General features: G+C 42.0%; 1 protein-coding gene across 4 annotated transcripts in view; it reads left to right on the top strand.

Moving 5' to 3' along the window:
- The window catches only part of rasa3 (RAS p21 protein activator 3), a 44,065-nt gene that overhangs the window by 6,236 nt on the left and 14,325 nt on the right, over positions 1–23,504 (top strand). For all 4 annotated transcript variants that reach the window (XM_070960458.1, XM_070960467.1, XM_070960450.1 and 1 more), the window contains exons 2-7: positions 8,353–8,470; positions 10,392–10,495; positions 12,411–12,505; positions 15,770–15,846; positions 20,661–20,741; positions 20,850–20,922. In XM_070960458.1, coding sequence (XP_070816559.1) covers positions 8,353–8,470; positions 10,392–10,495; positions 12,411–12,505; positions 15,770–15,846; positions 20,661–20,741; positions 20,850–20,922 — 548 coding nt within the window. The remainder of the gene's footprint in view (positions 1–8,352; positions 8,471–10,391; positions 10,496–12,410; positions 12,506–15,769; positions 15,847–20,660; positions 20,742–20,849; positions 20,923–23,504) is intronic.

Below are 23,504 nucleotides of genomic sequence, written 5' to 3'. Positions count from 1 at the left end.
TTTACACAGATATTTTGTGCCGGCTAGATTTGTTCAAGCCCAGAGGACATTATTATAAACTGTAGTCAAGATCTGAAACTTTCTAAAGCTATATCAGGCTAGATTCAGAGGTCTGTGTGGAAGCCGCGGACGGCTGCGCTTGCACTAATTTTTTTTTTTAATGCTGTCATCTCAAGATCATGACTTGGTCTCGAGAAAACGAGCTTTGTTATCTCGAGAGAACGCGATAAACGACATGTCATCACGAGAAAGGTCGTTGGCTTTTATTAGTTATGTTTATCAGGAGTGCCATGCCAGCGTGCGTACATGGCAAATGCCAGATCAAGGAGTACACATTATTGATCAATACATTATTAATTAACTTGACCAGCTGTATCACCACGCATGCATATATTCCCCTAACCCTTGTCTGACGTTGGTAGCTTGTGGTCCAAAGGCTTGTGGTAGTTTATAACTAAATGATACTGCTAGGTAGCGTCATAGCTCAGCCGAGGAGGACGGCGTTAATGTTTACATGTACAGTGATCCTCCACCCAGTCTCCATCTTTTCTATCAAACATTTAGCCCATGTATGCATGCAAGGTGGCTGTAAAAAGTTTTAGCGTCTGGCATGTCTTGCTGGTGACGGTGTGTTCAGGAGCGTGTTCAGACAGTGGAGAGGTGGATTTGTGAAACCTTGTCACTCTCTGATGTCTCTGTAGCTGACATGCAGACTGAGCACAGCCACAGTTCTTCCTAAAAAGGACTGGACCACCATCAAAGCCTTCAAGTGGGCGTGAGTTTGAAACTGAAAAGATTCAGGTGGAGTGAAAATGTAAAGGTGAAACCAGAGTTTATGAGGTTAACATGTTTTCAGTGGTAGTGGGTTTCAAGATGAGCTACAGTGAGTGCAGTGGTGGTGAATGTGGCTGCTGTTGGTGTTTGACATCAGTCTCGTACTCATGTCAGTGGTGTCCACAGTACAGGCGCGAATGCAAATATGTCCTTCTACATTTTCATATCATACCACATATGAGGGTTTTGGTGTTGTAAGCTACTTTAAAGGGACATTCCAACAATTTGACATGTAAAGATCTGTTAATGAGGAGTACCGTTGTGTCATGCCTGCAATTAAATGGAAAGATTGAGGTACAAACTAGGCCGGGAAGCACTGAGGCATGAAGAGAAGTGGATACAAGATGGCGCCCCAGTCTAAAGGTTTTTCAATGGAAGCATCTGGTGAATATTGTCTATCAGACCGTTTCAGGCTTCTGCATTTCTAGGTCTAGAAATAGCATGTGTTTAAAAAGGAAAGTAATCAAGGTGGCAGCAGTTTCCTGTTTTGTCACAGTGATCACATGGCGAACAGTAGAAATTCAAGCTACAAAATAATCTGCCATTGACGAGCGTTTGCATGTATTTGACTGACCAAAGCAGCGCCTCGCTGGATGACATCACACTGCAGCAAATGTTTAGCCTGGTTAAACTTTTTTTTGTTAGAGCTTCTTGTGTTGGCACCTCTGCCATGTTGACAAGCTTGCTTCATTCAAATGAACGAGGGCGTTGCATGTTTTCATTCAGGTCTACAGTCACTCTGACTTCCTGCTGGCTTCCCTCACGCGTGAATGGCACCAAAATATGTGACTGATTTGGCTTTTTCAAATTTTGACATTTTTATTGGACCCATTAGCTCAGATTTGACAATGCAGAGAGTTGTATTACAGACTTTTGAAAAAAAAATATCCATAAGCAGATGTCTTTTTGGACCATTTGGGGTCACATGACCCGCAATTACGCTTTTACTTGCATTATGGGAAGTCTAGGATTCAGAGTGTGGACCATAGAAGAGACTTTTTAAAAGTCAGGCTGTCTCATTGTGTGCGGCATTGATTTTAACAATATTTCTTTAAATCAGTCCCTCACAAGTGCCCCAACTTTACAAGAAACTTTACTGACTTTGTGTTGTTGCCTGTATTTTTTGACATCAGTGTTAATGGTAATAAAAACAAATGCTAGTCTCAGGCATAGTTTCAGTGATAAAGGAATATTTTACAGTATTGCTGTGCATGTCCTCACGTGTGTGTGTGTGTGTGTGTGTGTGTGTGTGTGTGTGTGCGTGTGCGTGTGTGTGTGTGGGTGGGTATGGGTGTAATGTTTCAATGTGTAGTCACTGTTTCGGTTCTTGTTTTGATTCTGCGCTGTGCATCAAAGGAACTGAGTATTAGCTGTGGGATAATAAATTGTGTTCTTACAAGTTTCAGTCCTTCTTTCCATTCTCACGGTGCGTCTCTGTCTCACACACACTCACACTCACACTCAGGGGTAACTGGGTTGTTCACTGCTTTTAAACTACATCTTGGATCCAGTTGAAATTCCTTTCACCTCATCTCATTTCCTGTTGTAGCTTTCTCCAAAGCTAACCGCTCTCCAGTTTTCTATCTGACTGACTCCCCCCCCCATGCAGTCTTCCTCCTCTCTCACCCTTGATTGAGTACACTGCTTGTATTTTTCTCAGTAACTACCCCCTTCCTCACTCTCCTTAAACCCTGTGTTTCCCAGGCCTGCTTGACGAGCACGCAGCCACTGAAAGCATTCACGCCTGCGTATCCTCGAATGTGTTCATGTCAGAGAGGATTAGAATAACGAGCGGCGCCTCTGTAACTGTACGCACGAGCGTGGCCGACTGAAACTAGTCAACAGAGGAGGAAGAGGAACAAAGCAACACATTCACTGCATCCATTAGGTTGCTTCAATCACTTGTTTCCTCATTTCTTCCGTCTTTTTGCCTCCCTTTCTTCACTTTCCTGTGCAGGGATGAGGTAGGAAGTCGACCTTTTTTTGACGCTCTCGCCCTCGTTGGAGTGTTCCTGTCATCATTAGTTCTCTGCAGTTGTGCTCAACGCCCCCGTGTTTTGCGTGCACACCACACAGCAGTCGCACACACGTGCCAAGAGTGTGTCTTTGCGCTGTGTGTTTTGCTCAGATACTAGGGCAAGATATTCTCCACGGGCAGCCGCACTGTTGCTTGATGAAAAGAGAAAGCTGCTGCTGTTGTTTTTGTTGGTGGTGTTGTTTAATTTTCTGCTTATTTTGAATCTTGAGATGACGCACATGCCTCTGGAGGAAGTAAAAGAGGGAGAGGTGGGGGGGGGGGAGGGGAAGCAACCAGATATAGAGAAAAGTGAAATGAGGTTAAAGCTAATTTTGAAGAAGGAAAACGAAAGCGACTGTGAAAAAGGCAAGAAAGCGGGTTCAGACAAAAAGAAGAGGAAACAGAGGCACATGGACCAGAATAAAAAGAAAATAAGAGAGAACGATAGACGGGCTGAGACAGAGGATTACAGACTGGTTTTATAATGAAGTCTTTAATCTAACGTGTTGAATGGAGGTTACTGGAAAGGCTTATCTTTTCCTTTGTAGCAGACTCACTCTCCATCACACATAAACACACAAAACTGAAACTTGCATCCTCCACCCTCACTGTCATAGTGAAGAAATTCTCCAGTATCTGCTGCTTATCCACTCATCCAGAAAGACACCTGTCCTGCACTTCCATCTCCACCTAAACAGGAAGCTGCAAGATGTCACCCTGTAGCTGTACCTGTGGTGACGACTGGGCTGATGCTGCTTGAGGGACACTGCTGGTAGCTTAGCATCTTTTTGTCTAATAGCTACAGACTGCGTGCTTTTTCTGTTGCAGGTGACCATTTGCTAAGCATCCATGTAGTATAAAAATCAACATACAGAAGTGAAGGTTTGTTGCAGCTGTCTTTATCTTTGTGATGCAGGTGGATGCAACAGTTATTCCAATGAGTTTCCAGGTGATGTGTTCAGATGCTCAAACGCCGTCTTGCTACACATATATAGCACTTAATCATGATACTCAAAGTGCTTCAGTGAAAGTGGAAAATCACCTCAACTGCCTCGAATGTGTAGCGCCACCTGTGATGCACGGCAGCCATTTTTCAGAGGAATGCTCACCACACATCAGCTTCAGGTGGAAAAGGAGGGAAACATGGAGCTGGTTATACAGGAGGATGATCAGGAGGCCAAGTCAGGTCAGGTTGGCATTTTTGCCAGGACACCCCCTACTCTTTGCGATAAGTGCCATGGGATCTTGAATGACCACAGTGAATCACAAGCACAGCACTGGGATCTTTTATTAGGACTAGAGGGAAGCATACACCCCCACCTGGCCCACCAACGCCACTTTCCAACTTCCTCGTGTGGTCTCCCATCCGTGTACTAGCCAAGCCCACACCTGCTTAGCTTCAGTCATTATGCCGGTATGGCTGCAGACTACTGTGATTACTTTTTTGTAAGGGAGTACAGTTTGAAATTACATTACAGCTACTAAGCCCATCTATGCTCCATTATCTTGACATTTTGTCCACTTGTCTTTTTGGGAGTTTTTGCAGTATTCAGTGGACAGCCCGGTCTAGGATGTACTAGCTTGTCACAGGGGCAGGAGATGGGGGGAGGCGGTTAGCTGACAACAAGAGGACAGACGTGACTCTTGGTAATTCCACGAGTAAGATTTGGCGGATGTGTGAACTGTGCGGCTGAGGTTGGGACTTTTCGAGAGCCGTGTGCAGTCACAGAGGCGAGAATGTGACTTGTGGGTCCGGAGGTTTCATAAAAGTAAAGTTACAATTATTTTTTCAATTCATGTAATTTCATTCCACTGTCTTTCATACAGGTGTTGCAAATGTTTGTTACTTAGCCAGCAACTTATGTACACACCGAAACTGCTCACGCAAAATCGGCTAAGGGTGATATATAGTTCAGAAATCAGTTGGTTTGTTATTCTCAGATGTTGAGGCTTTCATCTGCACATTCATCCACCTACTCAGAAAGCTTTATACCTGCATCACCACGCATCAAGAAGACTAGATGTTCATTGTGATGGATTGCTTATCTCAAGGAAGTTTCAAGTTTGTGCAAGTTGATTTTCATGCCATGTTGGCATGAGTTCCAACTGCTGGCTCCTGGAGGAATACAGAAAAATGCACTGGTTTGGAGAAAGGTCAGCAGTAATGGAAAAAAACAAGTATAAAAAAAATACATGTACATGCAGTTAATGTGATGTACCTAGATGCCATAAAATATGAAGATAAACTTAGTATGAATTGCATGTTCACATCATTTTTTGTTGATGTTTTCCACTCAACAGTAGCTCTGATTTTGGTCTAGAGATTTGTTTCTACGTTGCAAGTTGAGTCATTCAACACACACACGCACACTCATTCATACACAGGGCTGAGAAAGCTGTGGTAATCCCATGATGTTTTGGTTACTAGGATGACCCTGATGGTGCAATCCAATCAAGGGCCCGAACAGGTCATGAATAAGAGAGGGAGGAAAATGGAGATTGGAGGGAATTCAGGAGTGCAGGGAGAATGAGAAGGATTACAGGAGGGAGATAAAATAGATGTGGGAGAATAAAGCAGAGAGAAGCGGAGGAGAAGAGGAGACAGGAGGGAGATCTAATAACAGTGGGAAGAAAAGGGATAAAGACAGAGATAAGAGAGACTTACGTCATCCATCTGCTCTCTCACATAAACACAGACAGAGCGGCGTTCTGTAACAACAAACTGAAGCGGCGGAGCGTGCGTCACGTTTTACAGCTCAGGTGTCTCTTCAATATGTGAATGAATGCTGTTATTGTGAATTGTTGTGTAATGGGCCACGTACTGTATGAATCAGTCCCGAGAGAAGCAGTCATAACACTGTGTTGTATTACAAACCCCCACAGCGGGCACTTAATCACCTCTGTTTGTCTCAGCATGGTCTTATATTTATCCTCTGTGCTGAAAGGTAGAGATGTGGGTCCTCTTTCATGGCCGGCGCGTGTCACTCGGATTGCAGATTGAAATCATGTATTTCTCAAAGGCTTTTTAGGAACAACAGCACATTGTGAAGAAGAGCAGAGCACGCGAAAATGCTAAGTCTGGTGTTTTTTATACATTTCTTATCTTCAACACATCCTCTTAATGGTTGGTCGAGCAGCTTCAGAATCTGGCTTGACCGGGTTTTTGAAAATGACGGCTCACTTGACTGCAGTTATCTGTACTAGCTGGGCTCTTACGTGCTTGCTTATAGCTTGAACAGTTGGATCATTGAGATTGACAATGTTACGAACATAGACAGACAGACACTTCAGAGTTCACTTGAATGCATCAGTTTTGGCCAACTTTGTGCAGAGGTGTTTATGATACCAACTGTCTGTGAACTTTAGATTGATTATATTCAGGCAGCCGTCTTCTCTGCGGGGAAAAGCTAACAACAATCCTCCCTCCCGTGCATGATGATGTTTTGATTCAGAGGGTGCATGCAGAGGAGGGCAGATTCAGACGGGTCCGTTGTCAGTGTGTTTGTGAGAGAGAGAGAGAGAGAGAGAGAGAGAGAGAGAGAGAGAGAGAGAGAGAGAGAGTTCAGAGCGCGGCAAGGAGGCAATGTGAATCAATGTGCTGCATGCAGCTTTGCAATTAAATAAGCTTTTACCCATTTAAAATAGTAGAAATAAGAAATAGAAAATCAATATGTCAACACTGATAGCGTGGCAGGCCGCCACAAATGCGTAACTGTGTGGGAAACACGAAGAAAAATACAGAATATCACCAGGCATATCCTTTAAATAGTGACATTGCAGTGCAGGTCTTTTGCTGATCTGGTTGGTCTCATGGCTGCAGAACAAGCCACCAGTGTGTAAATAAATCACAGGTTTTACCCAAACAGTGTAATTGCACGTTAGTGAGTGCTTCATGACTAATGTGATTGCTCAGCTCCTTCCAGCGATAGCATATGCTACGTTTTCACAGTTGGAACACAAGCTCTTCCTTCTCAAGTTTAAAACTGATAACCTGTCAGAGCTGGACGGATGTGGTGTGGTGTTTCCCACCCAAAGAGGTTACTGGAGAAAGAAAAAAAAACATTTCACTGCTTATTGGACTTGAGAGTGCAAATTGATTGACAAGTCAAATGGGACTGCTGCGTTGATGTGCAGATATATTAAGAGGAAAATGGCTTCTTTAATCTGAAGGAAGCTACCTGTTGTGCTGTTTTACAGTCTGTTATCTAGTATCAAATGTCAGCTCTGTTCACCTCCCCCCCCCCAAGGGTTGGAAACACTACACTGTGTATGACAGCATTGTTTGTTCTGCCATAAATTAGCTCAGTCGTTTCTACTGCATAGTGTATTTCAAGCGTTTCTTAGTGCAGCAACAGAAATGTTTTTCTCTGAACACACCGTAAAAATGATAATCGACTGTTTGAGAAGGTTTATTGTTAAAGCATTAGCACCCCTAACCAAAGGAGAAGCAGAAAAGCCACTCTGGTGGTACATTTTTACTGCATTTATTCCAGTTCTTTGAGAGCAGTGGTTCCCACAGCGTGAGCCGTGTCCCAAGATAAATGCACGGGGTCGAGATGATTTTAAAAAGTATTATATTGTTTGAAATGTTGTTTTGTTCTTATTTTTTTTCTCACATGTATCAAGAAATGTTAGAAGCCTCTGTTGTGAAAGTTTGAGGGACTCTGTCATCATGAAGAAGCTACTCTTATGAAACCAGACATAACAGATTTGCTGCAGCTCAGCTTGTCGGCTGAATGGCAGCTTCAGATTCCCGTGCAGATTATGGAGCAAACAAGGACAATGTTGGACCGACGCTTGTGTAACTACAGACTACAGAGTCCTGTGGGTCCCCAGGGCCCAGAGAAACACAATCAGGAGCAGAGCACTGACAAACACAGATCCATGGCTTCATAAAGGAGAATATATTGCTCCTGAGGGACTGGAGCACCACCTCTGTGTGTGTGTGTGTGTGTGTGTGTGTGTGTGTGTGTGTGTGTGTGTGTGTGTGTTGGTGGGTGGTTGGACCACATTCTTGTGAAAGGGAGTGCTGTCACACATGTTTGATGAACAGATTGAGCTTCAGCAGGATTCAGGAAATGTCCCACGCAGATTCTTTCATTCACAGATCTGATGACACACACACACACACACACACACACACACACACACACACACACACACACACACAAAGTTTTTCACGTCATTTTGAATGCTAAATTGTTGTTTATGTGTCTGTTGCTGAGAGCGTGGCTTCATATTTGTGCATTCAGTGTAAAGGTAGTCACCCTGGCAGAGCTAAGCTCATTATACGTGTTGTCAGATTATTTAAAGCTAAGACAGGTGTGAACTTACATAATGCTATTTTCTGTTAAACTTTGCGTGCATTCAGTATGCATAAATAAATAATCACTTATAGCAGTGCGCCTGAATAAACCCACTGTTATTGCTTACCACAGCGTCCCTGAATATTAACTGCTCACTCTCTCCTTCCTGCTCCTTCTCCTCCTTTGTCTGTGCAGGAGAAGCAAAGAACATCCCTCCGTACCCGGGGCCAAACAGGATGAGGGACTGTTACTGCACTGTTAACCTGGACCAAGAAGAGGTCTTCAGGACCAAGATCATCGAGAAGTCGCTTTGGTACGTTGAGGGCGCTTTCCGCTTTCTCATAGGTCAAAACTCAAAGGCTCAAACAGTAATTCAACATGCCGATCATGTAATCTCAACGTGGTCACTCTGCTCTGTTCCTCTCAGGTCTTCACTTTTCCCTGTCTGATATAAGCTAAAATGTCCAACAAAATGCAAAGATATGAAGCATTTCAATAGCAAAACACCTTTATGATTAGCTTGATTTTGATTTGAAGTGTATCACTGAGCTGTACTCCAGATACTGATCGACTCAAAGCCTGCTAATACCTCAGAGTACTACATAGTGCATCAGAGGTTAATGAACGAATGCTTATGTCTTGAACTCTTTGCCATCTGCACTGCATGTCTCTTTAGCTAACCGATAAACTTGCTCATCTGTTTTTACGTTAAACTTAATTTGAGCAAGCACTCAGCACCTAAGTAGACTCATACAAATGCCCATGGTGGAAATGCAATTTATCTTTACTTGCTTGTGCTCTCTCATGAAAATACACTTGATGTATGCGCAATTCTTAATTTTTTTTTGCCCACTGCATCAGACTGCAGTGGAGGTATCACATATGCTAAGCCTAATCCCCCTGTCTGTCTTTATGGGTACTAAGTAACAGAGGAAGTCAGTAATTGTTGGCAGTGGCCCTCAGGGCTCGGCTCACGAGATTCCCATTGCCATGATTTCTATGGTTGTCATTTAGGTAAAGGCAGTGTGTGTGCAGTTGATGTACCTTCCAGCCACTGGCCACAAACATGCTGATTGTTGTACGCATACACAGTGCACATGATTCATGACAGGATGTAAATTCATGTGGTCTGTTTATTTTCTATCTACCCAAATGATTGAGTGACAAAAGCAGTCTTCTGTTGACAAGAACGATGAACGAATCTTGTGACGTTTGCATGAAGGTGCACCTACAGCCGACCAACAAACACAGAGTCAGACAACACTGAAAAAGATATAAAGTAAAAAGTCAGTCAGTTAATGAATGTTTTAAAGAATGAGTGAGAGCAATAGAACGACATGGCGATTGCACCGTTGACGGTTAATCGTACACAATTATCACACTTATCTAGGTGGGCGGACAGGGCATGTGCTTGATGCACAGTATTTATAGATGGACAGACTTAATAAAACAATGTGCAAAAAAAAAAAAACAGTTGTGCATATGTAGCCAATAAAAGATGACACAAAGCAGCAGATTGTCTAATATATGTGGTCAAATGACATTTCTCTGTGTTATGCTTCTGAATGGTGCTCTTTTTTATGACATGCCACATTCAATTACTTAATACTAAAATTAAGAAATTTGCAAGAATGACTTCCATTACTGGTGCTTTTAAAGACAGTCATGCCAAGTGCTCATAAAATATTGCAGTTCAGTATGTCTCATAAGATAATATAAAGGCCCGTAAGTCAAATTTCTGCAGAAGTGTATCGCGTTTAATCATCATGAGGAAAGATCTCATAATGATCTGATTGAGATCTCATAATTACAAGAAAAGTATCTTGTAATTAAGAGATATTTTTCTTGTAATTATGAGATACACAAGTCATAATTACGAGCTACCTTTTTTTCTTTGCTGAATGAAATGTGCTTCCGTAGATTTGTGATTTTTGGTTATATAATTAAGTTGGCTTGACATTTCCGATCTGGATGCTGTTGTAATCTCTTTGCACTGCAGTTTGTGCAGAATGTGTTACAGAGACATGACTTCAGAGGGTTTTTGGTTTTTATTTTAGACGTGCATTTTTTGACACATCCACCATACAGTTTCTGCAGGAGATTTTATTTTCTTCAATTTCTCGTCTATCCACAGCTAAATATAGAAAACTACGCTTGTGTTTGTGGTAAAACATGCTCTATCAGAGAGATGAATCTCTAATCACAGTTTTCCTTGTGTCTCCGCTCGCCTCCAGTCCGTTCTATGGGGAGGACTTCTACTGCGAGATCCCACGTAGCTTCAGACATCTCTCCTTCTACATCTTCGACAGGGACGTCTTCAGGAGGGACTCCAGTATCGGTGAGTAAACAGCTGCTACATCTGCTGTAAACTCCCCTTATTCCCATACCCCAGCTTAGAAAATGGATGGAGACTTGATGCACGGTGAGTGTTTGGAAGGAGAAGTATGTGTCAGGTTACAGGCATTACAGTGATTTTACAGCAGCTAAAACAACACGGCGTGCAGCTTTTTGCCTTCATGGAACAGCAGTTGTTTTAAAACAACTAATTTTTTGTGTAATTCATGTAATGTGTAATGTCTGGGTTGACCTCAGACTGTCTTTTCAAATATATACTAACCACTGAGTTCTTTTAAAACAGCCAAACAATTGAAACTTCAGTTTCAAGCATTCAAAAAACATTCAAATGTTCAGGTTTAATTTAAATTTTCTGCTTGAATCTTATAATTTCAAACAATGAAAAAAAGTATTGCTGCCTTTATGTGTTAGATAACACTGTAATTGCTAAACATTTAACTGTGAAAGGACCCATGTCATTTTGTGCTTCAGAAATCTTTTTTATTTTCTGACATTTTATTGACAAATAATGTATTATTTAAAAAAAGACATTTATTGATATTGAAAATAAGTGTCTCAGCTCTAAGATTATTCAAGTAAAGCAATTTAGTATTTCCACAACAACTAAGCAGCTAAATCCAACAGTATAAATATTTTATATCTTAAAATATTTAAACAGTGAAATATTTAAATGAGCTTTGGTTAGAGTTGTGCATTCATCAAATACAGTACGATCATATAACTCAGCCAATCAAACCTGGTGATCAGAATATAACGCTTCAGTTTGTTTTGATTGGCTGTCACTGTTGATGGGCCCCAGGTGGTTACATTCTGACAAGTTCTGATTGGCTACCAGGCTGTGTGTCCGTAGCAACATGGTGGAATGTGACTCTTGTTTAGCAAGCAATAAAATATGGCTGCTCGCTTCTGTTGGTTGCTGAAATACGTTTGTTTTCTTACCAAGAGTTAAATGAGAGGCTCAGTACTACTTTCATGTCTGTATGATTAGTAAAAGGTAGCTCTAGCACTTAGTTAGCTTAGCTTAGCTTAGCATAAAGACTGGAAACAATGGGAAACAGCTAGCCTGGCTGTCTGTGAAGATAATAAAATACAGCCATGACTTTAAAACTGCTTTGTTGAATTTATACAAAACAGTTTGTGGTTTTTAGTTGAAGAGGTTTTAGTGGTGAGGGATGGATTTTGTTACGTTTAGACAGACAAGCTAAATGTTTCCCCCGGTTCCAGTCTTTATGCTAAGGTAGGCTAATCGGTTGCTGGCTGTAGCCTCATATTAAACAGACAGACATGAGAGTAGCATTGATCTTCTTCCAACTGTCAGAAAGAAAGCAAATAAGGATATTTCACAAACCATCTTATTATTCCTTTAACGCCATTTTGCAGAGTAACTTCCCCTGAACGCGATCTAAAAAGGCAAATTTTTCAATGAAGTCTGGTACCGTCCGACCTTAGCGTCATTTTTAGCACTGAAAGGGTGTGTGGGTGGATGTTTTTAGCAATGTCACTGGGTGTGCCACTGTGTATATTGGTTGGTTTGTATTTGCGCGTGTGTTTGTGAGACCACAAACTGAAAAACCTCCCTCAGGGTGTGATTTGTATCTTCAACACTATCACTGCTCCTGTTTATGTGCATTTGGGTGTGGGTGTTAGTGTGCGTTAGTTTCAGGGTAGAAATGACGGGGTCATTTCCAGGCCACTGACAGCGCACTGTGGGTATTTCAGCACCTGGTGCCTACGTGCATTAAAAAAGAGGCAGGTGTGTGAATTGACAGTGAGCAGGCGTGTGTGTGTGTGTGTGTGTGTGGATGTTCGTTGAGTGTTTGTGGCAGCTTGCGTCTGAACACGTAGGCTTTAAGTTACGTTTTGAGCTCATTTGTCTTTCTGTGTTAATCTGTGTGTAGGCAAGGTGGCGGTGAAGAAAGAGGACCTGCAGAAATATCATGGCAAAGACACCTGGTTTCAGCTACAACCTGTCAGCGCTGACTCAGAGGTGCAGGTCAGTACAGAGAGAAAACACACACACACACACAAACACTCACACAATTTCACAAAAATCACAAAGCACTCTCTTTTGTTCATTTTTCGAAGAATCTCAGGTTGCTTTGTCTCTCAGCTTCTCCGCAGAAACCACACGACTCTTATAAACTGGATGCTTTAGGGTATTGACCTGGTTGGTTTCAAAAGCTGGCATTGAGCGCTTGTACAGCTGCTTGTGGTTAGACAACATTTACAACAAGGCTACTGTGAATTCTCAATAGTTAGCCCAGTGGTGAAGTTGCAGAGAGAATCAGGCCTCCATCTGGGAAAGGCTAGTTGTAGAGACAGGACTTACTTTCTAATTAATGCAGACTTCAACTGGACAATGTTAAGGTACCATTTATGAAACACAACACTTATACCAGAATCTTCACATTAAAAGCAGCTTTCCCTTAATACAGGCGTGTCAAACTCATTCCACAAAGGGCCGTGTGGCTGCAGGTTTTTCCTCCAACCAATCAAGAGCACAAAAACTGACCAATCAGCTGTCTGAAGACTGAGATCAGCTAATGAAATGAGTCAAGTCTGGTGTACTGCTGCTTGGTTGGAAAAACATACAGTCTTAACTAAAGTTTGATTATATTCCTTATCCATCCATCCATTATCTATACCGCCTATCCCTTTCGGGGTTGCGGGGGGCTGGAGCCTATCCCAGCTACAATGGGCGAGAGGCGGGGTACACCCTGAACCGGTCGCCAGCCGATTGCAGGGCCACATGAAAGGACAAACAAACATTCACATTCACACCTACGGACAATTTAGAGTCATCAATTAACCTAATGAGCATGTTTTTGGTCTGTGGGAGGAAGCCGGAGTACCCGGAGAGAACCCACGCATGCACGGGAAGAACATGCAAACTTCACACAGAAGGGCCCCGCCTGACCCGGGGATCGAACCGGCAACCTTCTTGCTGTGAGGCACGCGCACTACCTGCTGCGCCACCGTGCAGCCCTATATTCCTTATATAATGTCAAAAAAAGTATTGTTTTGGTATTGGAATCGAAATTCATGTATTGTAAATGCACTCATCTCAGAAAATTTAAAACGACACCCAGCCTTAGACGCTTTGGTGCAAAAGAAGATATTGTATGATATGCAATCAGTTTTGAGCCGGATTGGCAGGGACGAATGGCAGACAGCGGTAGACTGGCGAGGCGGGGCAGAGAGAGTTGGCTGATTCTAGATCCAGGTAGTGTATAGCTCAGGGTTTTCTAGCGTGAAGAGACAAAACACAGGAGTCAGAGCACTTGGAGTAAACACACAAACTAGGTTCAAAGGAAGGCTGAGACAAAATACCACAGAGGACACCTGACAATCCAGCCTGGAGCGAAGGACTGTGTTTTATACTGAGCAGATGATTAGTGATGAGCCACAGGTGTGCAGGTGGGTTGGTCACAGGAGGGGCAGGTAACCACGCCTGGCTGAGCTCAGACGAAGACACAGAGAGAGAGAGAGAGAGAGAGAGAGAGAGAGAGAGAGAGAGAGAAAACACACATGACGCATAAGGGATGAGACAGGCAGGAGGATACTGCCTGATCCTGACAGTGTCTGCTTGTTAATGTTTGAAGCAGGGCAGAACTCAAACAAACACAGCGTGTGTGCACCTGAAACATCCGAGCCTGCAGGGTCAAAGTCACCTGGCTCTCCGTGGATACTGTAGATCCCATTCGTTCACCGCCATCACAGCCCAGTTTGTGATCAGCTGGTCAGAGGTGAACACAAAGCTTTTATAAAAACAAGATATGACTGAACGTTACAGAAACATGCTCACGGTTCTGGAGGCAAAGTCAGTTATAACAAGTTATAAACAAGCCAAAAAGTGAATGTTGTTGTGCACACATGAGTTTACCGACTTAAGCTTGGGAAAATACCATAAAGACAAAGACATTTCTGCAGCCACGGACTCGTCTGTGATTTCTGAAATTGTCTCGTAATCGTGTTTGCTGTTAACCTCCATGCTTATTTCATACATGTGCAACATTTCTATTATTCAGTATGCAGTTGTCTCACTCACCCACTTGCATGGTTACACACACACATGCATGCACGCACAGACAGGAACGCACACACCCAGCAAATAGTACCACACACACACACACACACACACACACACACACACACACACACACACAGACAGAGACAGTCAGATACACAGTGAACAGTAACATCTGCAGACAGATGGGTGTGTGTAGCCCTGGAGCAGGGATCTGAAACAGAGACACATTCATCCGAGGAGCCGGCGAGAGGAAGGATGTGTGAGAGAACGAGAGAAAAGAGAGAAAGCGAGGGAGATGGATCAAATGAAGTAGGAAGATAGAGTGTCTCTCTTCTCTTTTCAATAGAGGACACATTGTTTGGCCTGTGTGCACATGTGTAAGTCCGTGCGTTTGTTCCCTCTTGCTTGAATTGGCCACAAAGAGAAACGCCTGTGAGTTTGCATACTGATGCTCTTAATTAATGGCGCTTTTCTAGACAGCTGCAGCACTATACTGTCATTATGTCATTAATCCAATCACTTCAGAGGGAAAATAACTTCAGCATGACGTTCAGGCTCGCAGCTATTTTCATAGTGTCTTGGTGGAGGAATGCCACTTTTTTCACGTTGCTGTAGTTTTGTTTTGAATGGGGATTAATTACACAGGAGCGAGTGTTTTTATTTGTATTTTTACGTACTGTCTATTGATCAGGCTTTTTCTGACAAACTGTGTCCACCCTAGGCAGCCCCATACAGTATAGACAATGCATAAGATATAGGATATGACATATATTCCTGATTTCAGGCAGTATTCGTGAACTGGCATTTAGATCTAAAAGCAAAGCCGCTGGACTCCACCCCGTCTCACAGAAACCACTGATCTGCATGTTTGGTGAATAATATGTGTGAAGGATTACATGTTTTTATGAGTTGCCACCCATGGTTGAACCTGTTTTATTCGTTGTGAAACATGGATTGTCAGTAAACCAGAACAGGTTTGAAAAGATGATATTTTTAGATTGGATTAACTTGCACATTGTTATCGTATTCAGCAGAAATTTCACTTCTCACGCTCACAAACACATTGGAAGATAGTTTTTACTGCACGGTGACCATCCCACCTGTCGCTGAGCACCTGGCTGTATGATGGACATCGGTGTTATCCACGCTGAGGTGTTCTCTGCAGGAACTTGAACATTTAAATTCAAAAGTGTGTGAATTAAAAGTGTCTGTTTGCGTGTTCTGCAGGGAAAGGTGCACCTAGAGCTGCGTTTGAGTGAAGTCATCACGGACAGTGGAGTCATCAACCATAAACTAGCCACACGGTGAGACCGCACCTCCTTAGACACACACACACACACACACACACACACACACACACGCACACACACACGGTCTGTTGCTTTTGCAGTGATTGCCATGGTATTTTGTACAGACATTCGAATTACCCAGAGGAGACCCCTCTTCTAAACCATGATGCATAACATTATGTCTGCTAAACATCAGCACAGTGATTCTGAGCAAGTTCTCAACCTGATTCCCACTCTGTAGTTTCATCAGTAGTTAACACGCTCTTTATTGCATCATCAGTTTGCATGATAACTGACAGCTGTTGAGTCATGCAAGTGTAATTTTCCCATCTCTAAAATGTGGGCTTGTCAGCAGGTAGTAGCGTACATGCCATGAATGCTACTTTTTCCGTTGCGCTGTGGGATTTTTGAGGGTGCTATATAATGGATGAATTTACCCAATGCAGCACATCATCCTCGTTCCAAGGTGCATGGCTTGTTGCCCAGCAACAGCTTTTAACTGGCAGTGAGATGGTTGGAGGTCAGAGCTTTTTTTTTTAGAATAAATCTGCTTTTCAATGTGTGAATCAGTACATTGTGGATGTGACAGTGATGAACTCGTTAATCAGCTCTTACTGCGTTGTTTCCCTTTGTGTTGCCGTGTGTGTAAAATGTGATTATACACGCATGTGATGTGTGAACTTCAGTGTTTGAAGGGGATCAATGATATGCTTATGGATAGATTATTCTGTGTGTGTGTGCGCTTGTTTGCTCTCCAGTTCTTCCTCTGTAACATTCAGCAGTAAAGTCTGATGATGAGCTAGCATGGCTCCGTTCCCAGAGCACATTGTGGGTAAGGAGCTTAGAACAGGAGGTCATCTAGTCAGATTTCTCTAGGAAGACACGTGTACAAGGGAGACAGAGTGAGCTACGTCCATTCACCTCTGCAGCCAACCAGCTGAAAGAATGCAGGCAGAAGAAGTACAAGAATGAAACCACCTATTTCCATTTGATGCTACTTTATTTTAATACTCCATTACATTTTGGCGCTTAGTGTTGTACTTTTTACCCCTCCCCATTTGTCTGGTAGCTATAGTTACCACTTTGAATTATACAAAATCTTATAAAATATGATGTGTTGTTACAGATTGTGCCACTCAACAGTATACAAAGTTAAAATCAGCACAGCTTCCAGAAACTGCAATGCTGAACAGTGCTTACACATTCATGCATCAGCAATAATAACCAAATGATACAATGTGCAGTGACATAACACTCTTGGTGGTCAGTCTTTGTATTGCAATTACTTTTAACTTTTTAAAATACATTGTTTTGCCCATACTTCTGTACTTGTACTTAAGTAATAATCTTAACTTAAGAGAGTACTCCACTGATTTGCACTCCTTTAAAGCTGTTGGACTCACAATGGACAGTTATTCCACACGTTCCTTTTCCAATCAAAGCCTGGCACCTACACTGCCCACAATGCATCTTGGCTGGAGATTCAGCTGTATCGTGCTAGTAGTGGCTAACATAGCCTCGGACTGTTAGTTGAGATGGAGATGGAGTGGGCTACAGAGGTCTGGTAAGCTCACTTTTCTCTAACCCCGCACTTTCTGATTATTTTTTTTATTTCCAAACTCGTAGTCTTAAGCTCCATGTGATGCTGACTCAAGTGACATCACATGAGGCGGCTGGCTCTGGAGCCACAAAGGCTTTCAATAGCTTTTTTTCACATATTCAGCAGAACTACCCAAGACCCTAAAACAGCCTTATACAGTGACAGGAGTGCACCTTTATATACCTCTATAGTTTCAACAGTTTTCACCTGTAATTGTATTTTTCTAGAGTGTGGTTTTGTCAGTTTTACTTAAGTAAAATATCTGAATACTTCTCGCACCACTGGAAAATGCTGAACATGGGTATTAGGGTATTAGGCTGAACAATACGATGAATGACATTGAGGACAGGAAGCACCTTATAATAAAATACCTTTGAAAGATACTCATACCCTTGTTTAATTTCATATGTCATTTCACTCACTTGGAGAGACCCGCCTATGACACTGTCTCATAATCACATCCGCTTGTGTGTGTGGTTTTTGGCACTGTGATGTAATTCCTTTCACTCTTATTTGAGTAAAATTGTTTTTGACAGGATACGTGGGAGTAGAAAAGAAGCACATTAACCTAATATGAGTAATGTCGACTAAAACAAATAAGTCTGCTTTACCACCACTGTCTGGCATGTCAGAGCTCACAGCGGTGATGAGAGAGAGAGAGGGAGAGGGAGAGGGCTGGATAGTAGGGCAAACAGGGGTTATATAAACAAGCTTATTGGACAGGAAGCGCTCTGGCATTAGTGATGCTTAACCCAGCCCACCCCTTATTCCTTATTAGGAACCTGTGTGTGGGTGTGTGTGTCAGCAGGATGGTGCAAGCTGTTGCATGTGTGTTAGTTCAGTTGTGGGCAGCGCTGCGATGTGCTGCGTAATTCATCATGCGGTGTGAGTAGTGGTGCATCACCGTGACACACAGGAAGTGATTCGTCCCGCTGGGTGTCCTGTCCTGTTTGGGTGCTAATCCCCTTACAGCATGATGTCATCAGACAGGAAGAGAGATAGAGAGAGCGAGAGAGAGAGAGCGATAGAGGGAGAGAGAGACTTTCACGCAGATTGACCGATGACACTGTTGAAAAATAGGTAGAAATTATTCTCATATGTGTGATCAAACCTGAGAAAGACCGCTGTGCAGTCAATGTGCAGTCGTCTTCATTTCAATCATGGTTTCCAGATATATCCAAAGACAACACAGGAGCAGGGAGATAAGGAGCATTGTGAATGGCAAGAGTAAAATACCACACCATAGATCTAAATTTGTGCAGTCAGCTTTCTCCAAAACCGAGAAATCAAATTCATTCCAGATATAAAATCTTTCACAACAAAGGTTAAGTGTCTGCTAAAAGCAAACCAGAGCTGTGCCCATTTTTAGCTAACTGGTGCATGGTCTATGTGTACTGGTGTACTGTTTTATTTTATTCATCCGCGAAATGTGCTTCAACGATCCATCTGCACATTTGCCATATTTGAAAAGTACGTCCACTAAAAGTGTTTGTTTTTTGCCACTGACAGGCTCAGATTGTTATTGTAAGTGTCTGGCAACATTATGGAAAGGAAAGAGTGGAAATTAAACATTTGGGGTTTTTTGTTGTTGGTTGATAATATCATCTTTACTGGCTTAGTATATCCTTACTTTTTTTTTTTTTTTTACATACTTTTTACTACATGCAATATTTGAAGATATGTACGTAAAATAAAAAGCATATGTCCAAAATTGTATGGGCTACACTCTCTTGGAATGATTTGTATGCAGTTATCATGATAATAAATTTTGAATATAAAGAATACAAATGATATGTTTTACTACATCTTTACATGCATAAATATATGCGATGTTATTTGGAAAAAGGAACTTCTGCTGAATTAGATAGAAAAATGATTCCCGCTGCTTGTTTTGGTGGTCTGAGGCGCTTGAGTCGTACTCTGGACCCACATTTGAAGATTAAGTCCTACCTGAGCTTTGCTTTTTTTCGACATCTCCCTCGTACGCTGATCTCTCGACCATTGAATCATGAGTCCTCAGGATACCATCTCTTCTGCTTTTTATTTTATTTTTCTCTAGCTTCTCTCAAGTGGTCTTTGTGCTGTGTGTGTAGCTGCTGGATCACACAGGATTTAAAATATTGGCACAACTCTGCGCCAACAGCTCAAATGGAATTACTTCCCTCCATCTCGTTTCATCTGTCCCGCTCTGTTTCTACCCTTCATACATACTGACACACCTAAGATTGACACCAGGGGACATTTTACATGCCGAGAAGACTCTCAGAGAACTCATAACGGGGCCAAAATTCACTTGCAAGGACTCCCAGCGTAGGAGTAAGCTCCACAATGAATGGACCAGATGTTGTATGTCTTTGAAAAGGGGGAAGTTGACTGGAGCGCTTGATATGATGCTCTTTTTAGATGAAGTTTCTAGTCAATAAAAATGCCTTTTTCACTCACTCAAACACTACAGATCTTTACAATTAAGGGTGCTGAGTGAGCTGTCAGTCAAACCATGGTGCGCACCAAAAAACACCCCCTTAAGAGGAGGTGGTCACGGTGAAGGAAAATGCCCCTGTTTGTATGTCCACGTGTGGATTCAAACTAGAAATTAATGCTCTGTTAAGCCATTTTTTACCACATCATCTGCAGAATAATCATGCTCATCTGTTTGTTTACCTGATAATGTAGACCCAGTTGTGGTCTTTTAGCTTCCTGTTGTTTTATAAAGTGTAAGAGGGCAGAGGAGAGCAGCGAGGCTCATGCTGTCTGTGTGGGCCGGTGAAGCTAAAAGCTTTACAGAGGTGTCGGACTGGGTGTTAATTCGCACTGGTCTCTGCAGTGCTGTTGACCCTTTCACATTAGTCGTTTGACTAAGTGATAGTACGAAGATTAATAGAGCTTTAAGTGTCTTCTGAGAGTATATTTCGATTGTTTTGTGTGACTCCTGATATGTAGCATGTGAAAATTTTATTTCCTGTTCTTTTTATATGTACTGCTATTTTTCCTGTTGCTTAAAAAGAGCAAAACTAGCTCCTCCTAACTAGCCATAGAAAAGGTACATTAGCATCATAAAAACACCTTTGCATGGTAAAGATACTGCACTGTCTATATTAGGTTTAAAATGAACATTTTTTTTCACCATCTAACTTTTATACTAGCACATTGAATTCGATCATATTGTGCTAATGGGGCATTAAAATTAGCATCATATTAATGTGTTATTATCTTTTGTGTGTTTCTACAGGGTGTTGGAGTGCCAAGGTCTTCCAATCGTCAATGGCCAATGTGATCCCTACGCTGCTGTCTCCTTACTAGGACCTTCAAGGTAAGATCTCTCACACGATTGGACATGAGTTCACCAGCCACCAGACACAACTGGATTAACTTTGGATAAACATGTGGTTTTTATCTCCTGCCTTTCTGCTTCCCTCAGGTCAGAAGCCAAGAAGACCAAGGTGAAGCGGAAAACCAACAATCCACAGTTTGAGGAGGTTTTCTATTTTGAGGTATGTGTGATTTGTTTGACATTAAATTGTATGTTGTTATAAAGATGTGTCATCATGTTGTCAAAGCCAGAGGGATAGTAAGGCTTCATAACTACTCCTTGTGGTCAAAAGTTTGTGGACACCTGAACAATACAACCTTATGTAATTGTTTATATTCTCATTACAAAGCCACAGGGATTTGTATGCTGTTATAACAGCCTATGCACTTCTGATTTTGGCACCTGGCTGCAGGGATTTGCTCCCATCAGCCACAAGAGCATTAATGAGGTCAGCCACTGATGTTGGGCCACAAAGCCTGGCTTGCATGCAGCATTCCAGTTCATCTCAAAAGTGTTTGTTGGGGTGGATGTCTGAGCTCTGTGCAGGTCACTCAAGTTCCTCCACACCAGACTGGGAAAAACATTTTGAAGGACCTCATGGCTGTGTGCACAGGGCCGCTGTCATGTCGGAGCAAAAAAAACATCAGATTTCTCTTAATTGGACAGTGGTGTCAACATATTTTTGGCCATATTTCTGAACACAGAGAAGTTGCTTGTATCTTCTAAAATTGTGTATTGTGGAACACCCACACAGGTTTTTTTACTTGTTTTTCCTAATTGGACTTCTTCTACTTAACGCAGGAGTGTCAAACTCAAATACACAGTGGGCCAAAATTAAAAAAATTGTTCCAAGTTGAGGGCCGGGCTGGTTCAGTGTTTATTGAAAACTGATTGAAATGACCATATTGCACATATTGAACCTGGAACTAACACAGCCTATAAGGTACTGCCTATAAAACAACATTAATCATGAAATAAATTAAAAATCAGTTGCATTCATTTCTTATGCAATTATCTGCATAAGATAATTTTTCCTTCAAACAAAACCCAAAAATGCCCAAAGAGTGCAAAAAATCAATATATATTAAACCTGAGTGTGCTGCTCTCTGATGTACACTACTCTAAGCCAGACACTTGAACCTGGAACTAACACAGTTTATAAGACCGTTTTTTATCTATAAGCAATATTAGACATTAAATACAAGAAAAATCAGTTGCATTCATTTCTTCTGGCTCTTTTTGCAGCTTTTCCGGAGTAATTTACCTGTCACGGTGTTTCGTTTCATAGTGTCTTCTTATGTTATATTCCTTCATGACGGCCACACTGTCTCCGCACAGAAGACAAACAGCTTTGTCCTTCATATCTGTGAACACATACTCTGTCTCTCACCTGCTTTGAAAACCTCCATTTTCAAAGTCCACCGTCCGTTCAGCCATTTTTCGGGGAGAGGGTAGCTGAAAGTTGACCACAGGTAACGAGCTCCATCAGGCTGCTGATGAATGTGTGGGGCAGGGACTCATGCATGCGGGCCTTTGATTGACGCACCAACGCACTGGCAGTGCATTGTTGGACTTATAGTACTAGTGGTGCGTGCAATATACCGGTGGGCCAGCTCTAAGTAATTAGATATTATCATGCAGGGCGGTTTTGGCCCGCAGGCCTTGAGTTTGACATATGTGACTGTGGGTGTGCTTGAACTGGCCTTGATTTACTTATCTCTCAGCATGCAATTGTTTTTGTTGCACCTGCTTGGGTGGGTCAAGTTACACCTTGATCTTTCTTATGGATTTGTGAAGTTCATGGTGTAATTCCAGCAGAATTCCAGAGGTCTGATTAAGCAAAGAGGAACACCTGTGTGGGTGTGCAGGTCCTGAAAGTAACCACGCAGCAGACCAAGCAAGAAAGCGACTTGTAAAATCAAAAATCTTTGTGAGAAGCCTGATTTCTTCTGAATGTAATCACATCTGCTACTTCTGCTTTTTTCTTTTCTTTTTTTCATGTTCTGATCTTGGGATGATAGATTTCTGTCTGCAGTGGTGGCTTGTGGTTTGTGATTTGTGGTGCGCTTTGAGAAATTAAGGTTCAAAGTATGACTTGCAGTAAAGCCGTATTTTATTGGCCAAACTAGCAGCCGTCCACACTATACTTCAAATAATAATATCAATGTCCTACTACAATTGTTTTTTGTTTTTTTAAGAGCAGCCTTCTAATACTGAGAGCACATGGTGAATGCAGTTATGAGAAAGGATAATTGCGCGTGTTTTCAATTTGGATACCAAAACAGTTGATTAAATCATCGAGTTTCATCGACAAATTTGAACTGATGATACAAGTTTTACTAACAAAACTGCAAAAAAAACTTCTGTCCTTTTCTATGCTCCTCGGGTCTATTTTCTAGGCTGCAGGAGAGAAGTTAAAGCCTGAGCCCAGTTAGCAGCACAGTGGAGTTAGCCACTAAAATGTTCAGCAGCTAGTTAGCTAAAAACCTGAATTCATCTCATCTTCCTACTTATTCAGATTTTGGTTTTCATTGCCTTTACCTCTACAGTAGTCACAATAACTTATAGTTACAAAACATAACATTAATTCTTGCTAATAAGCAAACATTAGCTTGTCCTGTGTAACTGACATCAACAAGCTAGCTGCCTCGCTTAATAATGTTAGCTGGCACAACGATAAAAATCAGCTTTTCACCAAATTCAAACAAATGTGAAGAAATGATTCATCTTTACTAGTTGCCATAGAGAATACACGAGAATACA

Source organism: Chaetodon trifascialis, chromosome 1, assembly GCF_039877785.1.
Source record: "Chaetodon trifascialis isolate fChaTrf1 chromosome 1, fChaTrf1.hap1, whole genome shotgun sequence".
NCBI lineage: Eukaryota > Metazoa > Chordata > Actinopteri > Chaetodontiformes > Chaetodontidae > Chaetodon > Chaetodon trifascialis.
The sequence above is the reverse complement of the archived record's forward strand: the minus strand, read 5'-3'. Positions and strand labels throughout refer to the sequence as shown.